Source organism: Anser brachyrhynchus (genome assembly GCF_964034855.1).
Source record: "Anser brachyrhynchus genome assembly, chromosome: 7".
Taxonomy (NCBI): Eukaryota; Metazoa; Chordata; class Aves; order Anseriformes; family Anatidae; genus Anser; species Anser brachyrhynchus.
The window spans coordinates 36,090,524-36,107,855 of NC_137701.1; the positions used below are offsets into that span (position 1 = coordinate 36,090,524).

General features: G+C 36.6%; 1 protein-coding gene across 2 annotated transcripts in view; it reads right to left on the bottom strand.

Moving 5' to 3' along the window:
- Positions 1-734: 734 nt before the first annotated feature.
- The window catches only part of LOC308198226 (von Willebrand factor D and EGF domain-containing protein-like), a 178,457-nt gene continuing 161,859 nt past the window's right edge, over positions 735-17,332 (bottom strand). The window contains exons 26-29 of one of the 2 annotated variants that reach the window (XM_080600292.1): positions 16,616-16,711; positions 15,368-15,463; positions 9,430-9,527; positions 735-2,296 (exon numbers count right to left, since the gene is read on the bottom strand). In XM_080600292.1, coding sequence (XP_080456418.1) covers positions 2,282-2,296; positions 9,430-9,527; positions 15,368-15,463; positions 16,616-16,711 — 305 coding nt within the window. In that variant the 3' untranslated portion in view covers positions 735-2,281. Of the gene's footprint in view, positions 2,297-2,524; positions 9,528-15,367; positions 15,464-16,615; positions 16,712-17,332 lie in introns of those variants that run through there. The other variant, XM_080600291.1, reaches the window with a different exon arrangement.

Sequence of the window (17,332 nt, forward strand, 5' to 3'; positions counted from 1 at the left end):
TACATACCTGTAGGTTATCTGCAGTCTGATGTCAGATAGCGACCTGAGTGTTGCTGCCTATCATCAATTGTTTCTGTTTTAAAAGCATGCATAAGCTATCCTCAAGGATGCAAAAGAACTTGCTAATTTTCTAAAAATAGATGGGATGTACATTGTCCTAAATAGTCACTCCTAGAAATACAGTAAGAAGCTATAAGGCACTGAAAGCTGTTTTAGGCTTTCAAATCCAATCTTGGCAAGGGATTTTGTTCATTAGCACTGTCTCTTGTAGACATTATGGAGGCAAGGTAATAGAAATCTTTTTTATTGATTGGATCTGTACTTCAAGAAAACCATAATTGCCACGCTAAATTTAATCTTGTAGATACTTATCTGGTGCCAACGTTCTGTTCTAGTATTAATGTCTTCCTGGAACTGTTAATGTGAATGCTAAAAACTTAAATTCATATTAGCATTACTAATTGCGGTCTAGATCCGTATGGAATTAAGACTTTTTTTTTTTTTTCTTAATATAGCACATATATTTGAAGACTGGTCCTTCAACTTAATGGTGATTTAGTAAGAAACTTGCAAGGACTGGGGCAAGCATAATTATATATATATATGTATATATATACATACAAATATATACACACACATATATATGTATGTTTATATATATTTGCATTTGGGAAACTACTTATATTGGACTTACTCCTAACATAAAATGAAAAGCAAGACTTCAGAAACAAATAATATAAAACCATTTATTGGAAATTAGAATGGATACATTTAAAAGCATTTTGCTATATACAAAGTTAGCCATGGAGAAAAAAAAAAAAAGCCACTATTATGAGCTGGGCAAAAGAGAGGAGGAATGTTTCTGTGAGTTAGTACTGCCAGTTTTCCTAGCTTTTTCATCACTTAATTTGCAGTATTCTAAGGTCTTAGAGTCAGTATTTTTTATTCTTATAAATTGACAGCAAGGGTCAGATCAAATCTTACATCTAGTTACTGTTGCAGCCCTGAAGGTTCAATCAAAAAATCCTTACTTGTGTGATTGTTCGCTTTAAGTTACTTCTGGAAGAGTGAGGGAATGTCAGAACTCCTGTATTCCTGCATCAAGGCACATAGGTTTTGATCTACAGTTGCTCTGAATCTTCCAGTAAGAGAAATGTAAAGATAGCATGAATGCCCAGAAGATCGTTTGGGTTTTACCTTACTGAACTTGAAAGTTGTCTGTGGTGACAGTTTAAAACCCTTTTTTCCAAGTTAACTTACAATCGGTTTCCTTATTCCCTTCCTTGCACTCCTTCCATCTCTTCTCTGGGTTTTCTGCCACCTCTCCATCACATCCCATGGCAGTGCCACATTGTGTGATGAAGCACCCAGATCTAAAAAGCTACTCATCTTTTAGCCACTGTAAGGTGAGGCAAAAAATCTAAAAATAATCATCTGAATTTTCAAATTAGAATATGTCTTTTCGAGAGCATCTAGATTTCCCAGCATTTCAGTAAGCATCTATGTTATGATTCAAAAACTAGTTTTGTGGAATGTTTCAAGGGATTAAGGTGAGATGGCTACATGGGTACTCATGTACCTTTAGCATGTCAACAGTTGACTTGTTCAGGAGCAAGGTATAGCCATAACTGAGGGCAAGGAAGGACTCAGGTGCAGATGCAAGTAATGCCAGCATTTCAACAGGCATTGTATTGATACCTCCTTAATTAAATGCTGGCACGTTAGCAACCTAGAAAACTAAAGCATTTAGCTTTAGCAATTACTCAGCAGAATGATGAATTATAATAACTGGAGTTAGTGTTAGTTAAATGTTATTGAGGTCTTTCCCTTGGTAGTCTCTGAAATCTCTCAGTAGGAGCAGTATCTTTTTTATTTATTTTTCTCTGGACTGTGAATAAACAAACCTGTTTAAAAAATGGGAAGAAATGAGGAAGTTTATAAATGCCTTATGATTTTCATGAAAGCAGAACGACAGGGCACTAAAAGTCTTTGTAAATGTTCTGTATCATTTAAAAATGTCATTGTGGTCAGGAGCAGTCATTGTGATGGTGACACTACAGCTGCAGTTCATGAATTTGAGCCTAGCCATAGAAGGTTTTGAAAATAAAGTTAGTTCTATTGACATGTGGCTGTTTTTTATTCTTCTGTGTGATTATATGAGGGCAGAAGGGAGAAAACTAGCAATTTCTTCACACTATATCTTCCCAAACAAAAAATGCAGTCAGTGCCGGATTATCAATACCCAAATGATTGTCTTCATTGTCCTGCTGTTATGTTATCTTCATCCTATTGGTAGCTGCAAAAAAAGAAATGAGTATTCAGCTGCTTAAGGGAATATAGAAGAAACAGCCTTATGCATGTGGTGTCATGTAAGAAATATTATGTGCAAGGTTCACATGATTTATCGTAGTTACTGTATTTTCCTTGGAATTTTTAAGTAATTATGGCCAAATTACAATCCACATTTTTTTTGCAATTTTGACTCAGGTAACCAAAGTTTTTATTAACCAGAGAGTGAAGAACATGTTTTTGAAAGGGATTAAGCAGTGAAATGATGAATGGAACTGTTTCCAAAGCATGCACATGAAGTGATATCATCTAGCTAAGGCTGATTTCTGCTCCATCGCTTCAACAGGAAAATAGCTATATTGCTGAAATGATTCCGCTTAGGCTCTATTATTTGCGGTGGCGCTTGACAGTTATGGAGTTGGAATTCAATTTCTTTCATCTAAAGCAGGTGTGCCTTAAAAAAATCACTCTGCCACTTCTGCATAACGCATGGAGATTGTTGGCTTCTTGCCTGAAAACGTTTCAGTGCACTTATCCCATTTTCATACAGCAGAAGTTGTCCATGAATATCATCTTGGTTTAAATACATGAGTGAATTTTCTTTATCCCAAAACAAGATAATAGATGATATGAAAAGCTTTATTTTATGCTAGCACATAGATTTAAGAACCCATTTTGAAGGGCAGTTTTATAGAAAGCTGTATTAGAAAGCACATAAAAATGTTGATACTAATTTATTATTCAGGGCAAGAAGAAAGGTGCTCCTTAATCTTGATATATCTGTATTTGATATGACAAGTTATCCTTGATATTAGCATCATGTATCCAAATGTTACTTCCCTCTTTGACTCTAAAATACCTTACCTTAGTTTTTGATAGTGATTTATCCAGGAAGCAGTTGTTTATTTGTGTATAGTACATGGCACATTTATTTTATATGAAAAGAGAGGGTACTTCTACAAGTGCCTGCTGGGGTTTAGACAGGTTTAGTTAGAGTAAAGATTTATTTTACTGGAAAAAACTGTGTGTAATATCTGGAAGGGTAATAAATATTTTTGAGGTCAAATAAAAATGTGTGGGTGCATGCCTGTCTCATATTACACATTTCCATATGTCTGTATACATAATTATACTAAAGTACATATTTGTACTTTAGATATCTATATATTTGTGTGTGTAAATGTATATGCATATACATATGTATGTGTATATATATATATATATATAAAATAGGAAGTGTAATGAAGCATAAAATGCTGCAAAGGTCCCGTACTGCTTTCTTTTGGTAAAAACATGTAAAAAACATTGGAACATATATATAGTACAAAACAGGACAGAAATTTCTAAGTATTCTTGTTACACAGACGTGTGCGATCACCCAAAAACCCCATTGTGAAGGAACATGTCAAATGAAGTCAAAACATATCAGAGAAGACTTTTTGGTTTCTTGTGAAGCTTCATGAAACTCTTAAAAGAGCTAGAGAAGAACACTGTAATTTCCAAATCAGTAATTCTCTTAAGTCCTGTTTAAACTTAAGATATAGCAAGCATCTTTTTATTTCAGAGAAACATCAGCAGAAGTCCAGAATGAACATTTTAGTAAGCTTGCTTTCAGCTTCTCTGAGGTTATGAGTGTGTTGAATTATTTGCACACACTACAGATTTTCATTTTACTGGACACCACACCATATTTCTTTAAAACCTTTAAAGACCATTTACAGGCCTTTGTCATCAGTACGATGGAGCATACATGGAGATCTCCAGAATAGCAAGAACCCAAACCTAAGGCTCTTGGGTTCTTCCAAGTCTATTTAACTGCAGTGGTCTTGGATGCTGCCCTTCCAGTTTCAGGGTGAATACAATGAGCATACACAGACAAGTATATGTGTTGAAGTTATTCAGTAATTTGATGAGGAAGTAATCGTGTACTCTTCCATTCCTTTGTAATAAGCAAGCAAATAGTCTATCATGCACAATGTGTAGCTCCATACTGCTTTTATATGACTTTCCCTTTTTTATCTCATATTATTTCCATTTATTTGTCAAATTTAAGAACACACAAGCCATTTTTCCCTAAAACTCTGTAGATGAGTAGCTTGTATATTCACAGATGCTGAACGCAGCTCGTATAACTTGAGCACCGTGATTTGTGATTTGCCATCTCTCGATGTATACATGAACAAAGTAATAGTGATGTTGAAGTCAGTAACTGCACCAAATGTTGCATAACATGAGAAATTGTTTATTTGAAAAATTCTTGCGTTTTCAGGCTGTTCTGAAATCAATAGTATGTTTAATATTTGGAAGTAAGTCACTGGATTCATTCGTAGGGAATGCATGACCTGTTGCTGTTCAATTCACTGGTAAATTCCAGTGTTAAAAATGTCTGCTATAAGGTTTGCCTTTTTAATTATTATTTTCTGACAGGAGCTAGAGTTCTCAGTACCTTTATGCCTTAGAATAAACATTCGACAGACAGACAAGTCTAGTGCATTAATTTTTAAACTGTTTTTGGGAAAATACAGCATCACGATAGCTCATAGTGTAATATTAGGTACCATTTATATCTGACCAGATAACATTGTTTAGCTTAAATTAATTTTGTTGGCTTAATTAATGCTGTTATTTTAACCCATTTAGAAAGAAAAGAATGACAACAAGGAAAACACGATGGTATCAGATAAGACAACAGTTACAATATACCTTTCATCTTTCTAGAAAGCTCCCTGTTGTGCAAATGATGCAGTGACTATCTTAGTTGCTTTTGGGACCCATGTCAAAGTTTTTGGTAGCTGTGGTTCCACTAGAGAAGAGGCCTGTTTAGTCTGGGTTTTTACTGGGTCATCCCTTCCAGCCATGAACAAATGGGCTGTAATGACTCTTTTGAAAGTAAAAGTCAGCAGGAGCATTTGTCTTCATGTCTGCCATGAAACTTGCTAAATTATCTGAATCTCTCAAGGAGTCAATACAAATTAAAAATACGCAAAAGGTTTCTAAGAGAGTGATTGCTATTCTAGCAAGTTCATTAGCCTTCTGAGGAATGCTTTTGGCAGGCTTTGTTTAGCACAACTCCAAAACAAAGTAAACCAAAAATGTCAGAAAATGAATTGCAAATCACTTGGCAATATAGATGTGAGAACTAGGAGGTAGATGATGAATAATTTGGGAAAATGTATATTGTTCCTCCAGGAATTTTAACTGCACGAAAGGGAACTATACCAAAGATTACAGCAGAGAAATGGGAATAACTTTATTAAACAAATATGGGCAGCCCAGCTTTTCCAAATGCACTGGCAAAACCAGACTCCAGACGCTGTTTAGTTTGTAGAAAAAAGGAGTTCTGCAGCGAAGCTTTTTATTTCCAGCTCCCTGTATCTATCTTCTTAGTGTGTTCAGCCTATACTCTGAAAAATATATTGCTAAAATGAATCTTTCACTCTAATTTTGTGAGACTAAGTTAAGACCAGAAATGAAGTTCAAAGGAGGAAATCACTCTTCTGAACTGGAAAAAGGGTAATTACATTGCATCTCCTTCCCCAGGAAAGGGAGGCTGACAAGACTGAGTTAGCTGCAGGTGAAGTCACCTAGAGCATCCCTTGTCAGCTGCTACTGGGGGAAGGGAAGAGGCTGCCCAGCTCCAATTTAATCCACTTTTTTTGACAAATTTTGCAGGCCACTGCTACTGTATTTTTCCCACTATTTGAAGATTCATTACAGAAGCAGAGCAAAGCAAGAATTTTAACTCCCATAGCAAAACATGGTGGTAAATCTAAGAGGAGAGGATTGCAGATGACACAGGCAAGGCTAACGTGTTCAGTGCCTTTTCTGCAGTCTTCAAAGAAAGGTTAAATGTGACAAAAGGCTTAACGTGATCAGAATTAGCAAGGGAATAGGAATTCAAGGAAGAGTATGGAAGGAAGTGAATATTTAGATTCAGGAAAGTCAGATTTAGGGCCTGTTTACAAGGTTAAATGACTGGGCAATAAACTGGGATTTAAATTTATAGTATTCCAGCTACTGTGCATTAACTCACCATATGGAAACTCTTAGCGTGTAAGAGGAGTTTTACATGAAACAGCTTATCCAGGTCAGTGGGGCCTCATAGGGTTCACCCCAGTGTACTTAAAGATGTGGTTTTTGAACCAGCAGTGATTAGCTCTATGTAGTCCTGAAGGACAGAAATAGTCCCAATAAACGTAATATATATCTTTAGATGAGAAAAACAGGAGAAGCAAGAGAATGACAGCCAAAGATTCAAACTAAGTTGGCATCTGGAAAGACACTAAGACAAATCAATAAATAATCAGCTTATAAGCCCCTTAAGCAAAATATGGTTAGCAGCCACTCTAGCCAGTATAAGCAGATACATTTTTATTTTGTGGTGGCTTCTGAGTTGGTGCAGATAATCACGCCAATAAGTCTGGGTCAGATGAACAAAGTAAGGGGGTAGGCCTGTCTGAGAAGCATTATCAAAAAATAATTTTATCAATAGTTTGTTGTCAATGTGGGTACATATAAACCCTGATTTTTCTACTATTCACTACTTTAATTAATATCTTAGGCAATGAGATGCCACGTTTGTGAAAAATATCACATTTGGAGACAGTGCAAGCAGGCTTAGAATGAAATTTTTTTTGATAAATGGGTGAAACAGTTGGAAATGCATAAGACAGAATTAAGTAAAGACAATAAAGACGGTGCTTACAAAGGAAAAGTCAACCACACAGATGCCAAATGGGAAACAAGTGATAAGGTATCAACAGCATGGAACAGCTGAGCTAGTTGCAGTGCTGTAGCAGAAAAAGGTAAATCTCCTGCTGTAAAAGTATTAACGAGATTCTCGGAGCCCCACGGGGAGGCAGTTACTGGGTGCTTGGCAGTGCTGGGACCCAGCCGCAGTGCTTCAGAAAGGGTGGGGAGAAACATGCGAGAGCTTAGACAGGAGCAACAGAGAAATGTGTTTGATGCTTGGTTGGTTGAGTTTAGGAAAATGAGAGAAAATTAGGCAGGGAAGATTTCAGTTTCTTCAAATCTGTAAATGTTGTTACTAAAAGAACTGTGATGACTTTTCTCCATATCCACCAAGGTTACCCCAAGGAGTATCAGTTTTACTTGTAACAGAGTGGGTTGATGTCCAGTGTTAGGAAAAACAACAATGTGGTCTAATAATGTAGTTAAATACTTCAACAAATTACTTAGATAAATTATGAAATTTCCACAGTTGACAGGTTTGGAGAAGAAATTGATTAAAGCCTGATCAAATTGTTCACTTATACCCGATCCAGTCCAATAAATTAACTCTTGGAAGGCCTATCATCCCAACATCTCTACAGTAATATGTGTAAAAAACCCTTGTGTTCACAATCTACTATAATCCATGCTAGTAAATAAGCTTCTGTATTTTAATCTCTTGTAATTTTGACTTTTTTGGAGGTGTAGCTTATTTGGTTGCATATAGCCATGTAATTTAAACTAGATGCCATTAAATCCACCAGTTTTATTACTAACTTTGATTCTAGCTCTAAGCAATGCTTGCAGACTGAAGGAAACCTGTTAATTCTTTTTTATTTAGAATGGTTTCTTCCTCACATCAAAGCAATGCATGTTCACATCAGTGCAACCAATCAGTATTTCTGCAGGATAAGCCATGAAACTGAAAGAGTGCTTCAAACAGTCCTAAAAAAATGTGAGATGAATCATTGCTAGTGAGACCCATGTGTTTACATGTTTCATTGATGGCTTGGCATTTTGGGCTTACATAATATGCAAAGTCTTTTCCCACCTTCTTTTTCTTTCAGGACTGATTTACTGTGTAATAGTTTATTCATGTGTAAAAGGAAGCCTGGTATTTGATTTAATATTTTCTGTGAAGTGCAACAGAGTTCCACTTCATTTGTGAACTGACAAATATCATACTTCACACATTCACACCTAGAATAGTGCTCTAAAACAATCCTGCTAATCCTTGTCTGGTTTATCAAAAAGGGCAACTCTTGACCTCCCAAGAAAATGTCCCTTGGATATAAACACCTGCAGACAACAGCTCCAGTTTATCTTGGAGTTATTCTTGCATCCTTATTCCTGTATCAATTCTTCCTCTGTTAATTATTTGATAAAAAGCACACCATCTTTTCATATTCTACAGCCAACCTGTTTGATAGATTTTATACATATATATAGAAAATTGAAACGCTTACTCATCTTATCTACATCAGCTGCATTTCACTATTGATATAGGAGCTGTAATTTAGTGTGGAGATGTACTTGTTAAGAAAATCCATATAGAACTTTAATTATGATATTAAAATCTAATTATCATTAGCAGAATAAAGTGACTATCTGAATAGATTTTCATGCTATCTCTAATGCATAATGTAATTGAAATGAAAATATGTTGATTTTTTTTCCCCTGGCCTTTGTGTACAGGTAAATGAGAGGCCAACCTGCCCTTTTGAAAGCTGGGGACTGGGAAAATCGGGCCACTGGAGTGGGGTAGGGTTTCAGTTGCAGGAAATGACTGTGGCCTAGAAATGTGGCCCCTGACAGTGGCAATCATATGAAATGTTTTGGATGTTTGTGACTGTGGAAGGGAGAAGATTCTCTGAGAAAAAGGTCATGCAGGTTATGAAAAAAAGTGGCACTCACTCAAGCGTCTGTCATTCCCGTTGAAAGGGTGCAGGGATTTAGTCCCCGTGGCTCTGTTTGAGCATGTTTGAGCACCTGTTTGGTGGTGGAGCAGCAGGCAACAAAAGAGGCTGGGAGAGCTCACGTGGAAAAGAGCCTCTAAGGAAGTTACTTGGAGGAGAGAGGCAGATCCAGCCCTAGCCAGGAGAATTGTTTACTGTGCAGATGCTTAGTGGCTTTGGACAGAAGAACTGTATTAAGGATGACCCTCACTATCAAAGTAGACACAGCTTTTGTATGTTTATGTCTGAAGTATTAAACTATTACATGCAGAACTTGTATATGGGGTTAGTTCGGCAGCTTAGTGGTCATTAAACTTCCTTTAAACTCCTTTATAACCTTATTTACGTATTTCATAAGGTTATCAAGAACTTTTCCTGTAAACTATTTCAGTTACATTCAGCTATTTTTGTCCTCCTTACTATAAGAATCCAATGGTTTTGGCTGATACCTTACCTTCTTTTCACATGCTGAGCCAGTGTAGCCACTTCTGCAAGCGCAGACATTTGGTCTTATGCATCTGCTTCCAAACAGACATTTTTGCTCACAAATTGCTACAAGTGAAAGAAAAAATTGTTTAGAAATACACTTACTCTAAATGTTGTAATCAGAAAGGGAATACTCACATGCTTTAAAAACTGATATGACAACGATATGACAAAATATATCATGGTTCTGTAGTTTTCATATGACGGAGAAAAGGGCAAATAATATGTAGGCATTAAAAATGTTTGCCACAGGATTTTTCATGCTTATGTTTCTGTTACATTTACAGTTATCTTTCTTTATCTCTTCTCCACAATGATGGGGAAAGAGAAGAGTGCCAAAGTAATTACCTTAGCTCAGCAGGAAATGGATCAGAGCAAGCCCTGATCTGGAAAGCCAAGATACTTTCTGGGCATTGATGGTTGGGTCAAATTCGTGTCAAAATTGATTTGCTTTTGTTCCAATTGAAATTAAATAACAGCTGTTAAGAGATCCTTTCTTGTCTTGAGATGCAAAGATACGTTAAATATTTACTCCCCAAAGTGATATTATTACAAGAAATAAAAGGGAGAATGTTGTGAGTTGCATACTTTACATGTCTGGAAACAAGGGCATGTAATTTCATGGTCTCAAAGAATCAATAAAGGAATCAGAATAAAAGTTTTTAATCTTATCTAGAGTACTTATAGAGTACATTTATTTGATGTAAATCATTTATCCATTTAAAGATATTCTGTTAATAAAAGAATCAGGTTTTTTTTTTTTTTAAGGAGATAAAAAGATAATCAGTTGAATTACTCAAATTTCAGCCATTTTTTCATGCTCAGTTCAAGCAGTTTATGTTCTTATGACATTGTTTTGGCATAGAGGAAAGACAACAGCCAATTCATAGGGCACCAATTCAAGCAGAACACACATCCCATAGTATTTTAATTAGATCTCATGAGTTAAGACTTCTATAAATATTGCCAAATAAATATCAACAAGTGGATTATTATATTTTTTTTGTCAGAGAGAGCCATATAGGAAAGCAGCTAGCCATGCACCATTAAGATCTGAATATAAAGTATATGCCATTACATGTCAATAAAGCATAAGACATAAAGTATGTTTACATTCCAATACCATCTCCTTCACTACTGAGCCAAGTATTTGTTCAGATCTGAAAAAGTTTCATGTATCCCTACAAAGGGCTTTTCACAGAAAATCAACAAATTGTGGGGATAAAGGAACAAATTCCAGGATTTGTTGGTCTTAGGATCTGATTTTGACACGGATTTAAGCTCATGCAAATTCTTTAAGTGAGGGTTCGTGCTTCGGTCAAAACTGCTGACCCGTACCATGTCCAGAAGAGAAACATGCTGGGGACCTGCAGGTGATCCTTTTCAAAAGCCAGCTGTGCCAGGTGGTTTTCTGCTGTAGGACTCAAGTGACCTACAGCTAGAAGCTTGCCTTCCTACTGTAAGAGCTAGTTGAAATACGTCTGCTATTTTAGAATCATAAAACCAAAAAGTGGTTTGAGTTGGAAGGGACCTTAAAGATCAGATAGTTTTGGAAAGCTAGCTTTGAAAAGCTATCTATTTTGAAAAGCTAAAAAGTGTCTTTTTTGTTGAAACAAGAAGCAAACTTGGTTTTGTTGTTTGCAACTGGTTTATCTGTTGTAAAACAATCCTCTAGACCCACAATGGGCACCTCCAAACCTCTGAATTACTCGTTCTGAGTGGGAGAAGCCCAAGTTTGAATCCCAGCTGTGGATGGGGCAGAGGAGGAATGAAATCACACTGGAGCTAGGACAGTGTGCTGATCACCTTCCAACTGCTTCCTCAGCTTCTCCGTAAACTTTGAAAGAATTCAGATTTATAACTGGAAAAATCTAAAAGTTTCATTCATGGGAAAAATAAAAAAGAGAAAATAAAACAACAAAACACTTTCCACCTTCTGCTAGTGTGTGCATTGACAGCAGAAGGGGCTCCTTTTGCCCACAGCAGTTTTGTTCCACTGTATAGTAAGCCTTTGTCCTAGAAGAGGGAGAACTGTGTATGATATTAGTACATATAATTTGATATGAATTTAGGCACAGGTAAAATGGAAATTGATTCTGCTTTTTTCTTGATACGGGATAAAATAAAGTCAGGTAAGGAAAAGAGAGGTAGACTCTTCTGGAGATCCCTAACTCTGCTAGGGGTGTTCTGGTCTGCACTGGCAGAAGAACAGATGTTAGATAAGGTACCAGCCTTTTTTTTCCAGCTGTAGTTACTTTGATTCTCAGATGATGTAAACAAAGAAAAAAAAAAAAAAAGAAGGAAAAGATTCCCTCCTTTATCCTTTGCTACCTGCCTGTCTTTCCTTCTCCACCCACTGCTTCCTGCTGTAGTGCTCAGAAAAACAAGAGCTCAGTTAGGAGAAAAGTTAAAAACATTTTGGAAGAAAATTGGAATTGAAATCACAGAGGATAATAACATAGCTGAAGTTCAAATGAATATTTCATAAATGTATTTACAAGGGATGCTAAGCCTCTAAACACTGAAAATGACACAGGCTATGTGTGCATTATCCTGTACAGATTCAGCAAAGAAAGTCATTTAATAAGCTAAGCTTATGACAAAATTATAATCAATAAATGCCCATTACAGAAAGAGATTTATCCCTGGATGTTAAAAGAACAGAACTATAATTTGCATGCAAATGGCAATCGTTTTTACGATTTTTCTTTTTTTAAGGATTGAAAGGGTTACACAGGAAAGCTAGAAGCAAGCCTGTCTGACATGTTGTTCAAGACAGAGAGAGAGAGAAGGAGCAAGAATGTTGAGGAAATTATAAGGCTGTAAGCTTGACACTTATAACATGCAAATAAAGAGAAGATATTCTGAAGGGCAAATGAGAAGGCAGTATGGGTTCAATAATATTAGAACAGAAGATAGCAGCATGAATTTTAATGACGAAGATCCTTCACAACTATAACCTTCTTATACTTTATAATTAATTATTAGAGTTATACCTTGATCCTGCACTCTGATCCTTAAACAACTGCCTCATATCTCTGGCCAGAAGCCTTATGACTTTGCTGGGTTGTGTTTTGGCTAAATCTACCAGGGTAGTCAGATTGTACCATCAGGTCTTCACTGCTTTGGTCTAATATTTCTTTTTGAGCTCAAGAAAAAGGGAGATGTGAGCTAACAGTGAAGGACGCAGGGGAAACCCACGGGCATGGAGCTTTGGAATGGGTGTCTGAGCCAAGAAGGGAAGGCGATAATTTTTTGGGAAAACACAGCGATCCTGTGGTACTGTTCCTGTGTTTTCCAAGAGGGAATTTTTAGAACATTTGTGCTGCTGTTATGAAAGCTAAAGAGGGAGTCGAACAGAAAAAATCTTCTAATGGAGGGAGCCTAATCTATGGAGCTGCTACTTTCTCTTGGTAAGGCACGTTGAATATTTCAAATGACATTTTTTAACCTGTCTTCCTGAAAGGTAATTTCCTTACATTTGCAATGCTGTCTGAAACTTGACCATTATTCCTTGTTCTATGACCACCTATGGCCATAAAGTCATAGGTATTTATCAAGGATAATGTGTGTATTCCACCGTACACCGTATTTGTTGGGACAAATGACCTATTTTATTGATTCTCTTTCAGAAGCTATTCTGTGCAGTTACAGATGAGTGGGGAAGAAAACTATTCTCTCGACTGACCTCTTTATTTACAGTCTGATAAAAGAGAACTATTGCATTTTATCCAATACTGCTGAAACAATGTCTCCTGAAAGTCTCTTAACCTACTCCTATTCTTGCCAAATTCTGCAGTGCAGCGGTAGCCAGAGACTGGTAAAACTGTAAGAAAAACAGCCTGCACAGACATCTCTGCAATGTCACTGTGAGTTTGACTGATCATAACATTGAGAAATTTGTAATTCACCGCATTAAATGGAAATGCAATTTCATTGCGCATCATTGCAAAAGAGGCAAAGTTTTTGCTTGCATGACTGCTCCTCCAAAATGCAATCTTGGAGGATTTTCCAAGACCTGTTCCAAATTAGATACAAGCTCCACAACTTGTGTTGCTACATCTGACCACAGAGTTCAGTCTTGCTCTCTGAAGCATTTTCAAAATACTTAAGAGAGAAAATTTTTCTGACTTGGACAGTGGCAATCTTCATTGCAACAGAACTGAAAAAAAAGATGAATTGTCAGTATTTGTCCATTGTCTCTTTTGCTGGCCTAATGGCCTGCTCTGGCTAGCTATCTCGGTACAGAGGACTGAAACACATTTTTTTTTTTCCTGAGAAATGTCTAGAAAATAGTAACAGGAGTTCCTATAGATCCTTTGGTTTGGTCACCCTACCAGATATGTGATAGGAAGTTAGTGAGGAAAAACGGTGTTCAGTGTGGGGATGCAACCTGCATCTACATTTCCACCTCTGCCATCTTGATAAGGACAGTTGCACAAAAAGATGGGCTGAAAACAAAGAATGAAGCTGCTGTTATCTACCTTCCTCCTACACCTGAACAAGTCCCAGAATCACAAACCAGCCCAAATTGCTTCTGAAAAAGGGTGGCACTGCGAGGACTCATTGAGTTCAGACAGACAAATAATTTTTTTTTTTTTTCTTGTGCGGAGTTCTGGATTTCGGTGCATGGCCTCCCATGTCAAAGTACAAAACCAGACCTGCTTTCAGGGGTTACACTTTCATGCAAAACTTTATATGTAACATCTGTGAGGATGAAGACTTTCTGGTTATCCTGCTTCCTCCCTGCCTCATTGTGAATACCCTGGAGCAACATTATAAGACCTAGCCATCTGCTCTCCGACAATAGTCTTCTCTCTTCCTGTTTAAAAAATAGTGAAATTCCAACCACTTGGTGATTATTTGGGTTTGCTGTGAGACCTAGGAGTTTCGGGCAGCTCCTTTTGGACAGAAAGCTGATTTAATTGCCCACTCCAGTGGAAACATGGGAAGAAATAGTAAAAGCAGAGTGCCTATCAACTGAACAGATTTGAAGGAAAGTTTCAAAGGAGCTGATTAAATAGATAAAAAAAATGCTCAGGCTTGTGTGTCTTCATAGTATAGCAGAAATTGGTAATGATAGTAAGTCTTACTTGCCTTGCACAGGAGCAAGCACAATTTGCTTATTTATTTAATAAACTCAACCAGGAATATGTTATCAGCTAATAAATAACTTTAAACATTACAATGTTTGAACTAGAAGACAGCTGGCACAAAGAAACAATTACACAACCATTGGGATTTAACTGACAAAAGATTTCCATAAGTAATTATGCTTTGTGAGTGTGAGAGGAAAGGAAGATTACCCTTTAAAGGGGATAATGCCTTGATATTTTCTTCATGCCCTTTTACCGTAAAGCTAATAACGTGCACACACTGAAGTGACCCCGTATAATGGCCAATAATGGGGCTCTTCCTGTTCCAGCTTTTTCAGTACCTGCACGTGCAAAACCACCTCAGTGGTCACATTGAATGCGTAGGGTTTGCAGGATCGGGCTCCTAGGTTAACAGGTACCTGGTGTCCTCCTGTGCCTAATGCCATCTGGATATGCTGAACAGGACACTCCATTTCCTTTTGTCCCTGACCCCTCTTTTTTATTTAGTCTTTCAAATCATTGAGTTTAAAACCTATTAATTTTGTCTGACAAATCAAGCTCAGCATCTGCGTAAGTAAAGGTTGTCAGCTCTCTTCCTCACACGGATGTTGAGTCCAGAAATGTCTTCGAAAATAATAGTTTCACTGACAGCATGCGACAGTTCTGACAAACAAGAGGCAGAATTTAGGTGCTAATCATTTTATGGTTGACTTTTACATGTAGTGTAAACACAGTAGATGAGTTAATGTGCAAAGATCTCTGGTGCAACATGTGTGGCTACAAGACTGTCATAATTAGAGCAGCACTTACGGGTCTGGCACAGCATTCCTACCCATCCTTCAGAGCACTCACAGATGTTTGGACCTATACATTCGCCACCGTTCAGGCATTTCTGCAGGCAAACAGCTGAACAGATTGACATGAAACAAGTGAGAAGATGTAAACAACATATTCAGACGTTCAAAATCTGCCTGAGAGAGTGACCTGCTTAGTTTCTTTTCAAATGGCTAATTTCCAAAGGAATAGATGTGCTCTATTCATCAGATAATTTGTGTTTAGGATTCTTTGATATTTGCTTCTTTCTTAAGATATCTTTGATGACCACCTACTGGTAGCTTGGCTATTTCTAATGTTCAGCTCACTGTCAGTTAAGAATACTCTCCATATGATATGTTCATATGGTATATTCCTATGTGTTATATGCGTATTATGTGTTCCACATTATAAATAAATAGGATTGCATAGTAGGGTTTCGTATGTTTAATATATATATTATTTATTCAGAATTTCCAAAAAAGTGAGAGACAGACTTCCTGCAGAATTTCTGAAGAAATTATTAATATTATAATTTCAAAACACTGGTTCTAAAATCATATTTACTACCAGGACCCAAAGGGTAAAAATCCAATATTTTAATCTGGTTTGCATACAGTATATCATCTGGATTATAAATTTATTCAGTTTATCTGTCAACATCATGGTAATGAATAACCACATAAGGAAAAATACTCCTTGAAAATATTTTAGGGTGAGAGGTTTTCTTTTTTTTAATGATAGTTTTATGTAACAGTAGTCAGATATGGTAGAGTTACAGAGTGAGAACACATCTTTCTTGAAATTATGCACCAAAATGTATCTGGTGACCTTGAGAGTATATCAGTTTGGAAGGCTTTATAGCAGGCTTTAAATAGTTCTGTATTTTGAAATATATGGCATTTCTCTGTAAAGTATAACAAAATATGTGAAGCTGTTAAAACATAAAATCAATGCTTCAAGTTTAATACTATAAAAATGAATTTCCATAACAAGATGTGTAACAGACAGCTGCATGAAGCAGAACCAGGGTTCCCCTACACAGCTTTTTTCCTTTGCATGCATCAAATGTTTACAGCATTTTGTATTGCTTGTGCTTAAAATTGTTTTTCTTCAAACTGCTGAAGGAGCAAAATGAATTCTATGCACTGTATTGTTTTTTAATATTAAAAGAAGATTACAATTGGTGTTGACTGGCCTAAGTAATAAGCAATGATCTGTTTGATGGGCAGTAGAAATGCTTACGTTTATTACAGTGCTTTCCCCTCCAACCAGATGGGCAGTCACAGACATTTGGGCTTACACACTTCCCTCCGTTCACGCACATGGGATCACAGACACCTGCAGATACATATCAAATGAAGAACATGGCAGCTGGGAAAAAAAGGAAGATTTTACTAGAGACTTATTAACATCTTTTCATAAGGTTTGGTTGGTCATAATAAAAAAAGAAGAAAAGTAACTTGGATTTAAGAATCTAAAACTCAGAGGCTTGATATCTCCCATACATCCTTCTGGAATATGGTGAGCTTTGTGTAGAAGGTCTTTTGGGGAAGCTCCAGTAAAAATCAGAAAAATGAGAGATGAGTTACTTACAAGGATTCTCAGATAAACAAGTAAGAACTTTTTTTTTGTAGCAGCTGTGGACAGACCAAATGCTACTTAAAGCTTTCCCTTCCTGATTGGAAAACGTATTCTCAGATGTACATTTAGATAAGAACGGGCTTAATGGGATAGATTGGCTTTAGATTTAGATAGATTGGATTGTGGAACATCTTTGTGCTCAATTAAACTTAAAGACTAAGTAGACCTTTTTGCACTAGTAGTTGTTAAGGTACTTACCTTTTTATAATACTGATTCATACGAGTAAGAATCAAAAGCTGAGTTGTTCCTTCAACCAGAGGAAACCAGATAACTTTTTTTGTTAGATTTCATTGGAAATCCTATTGCTAATTTTTGCA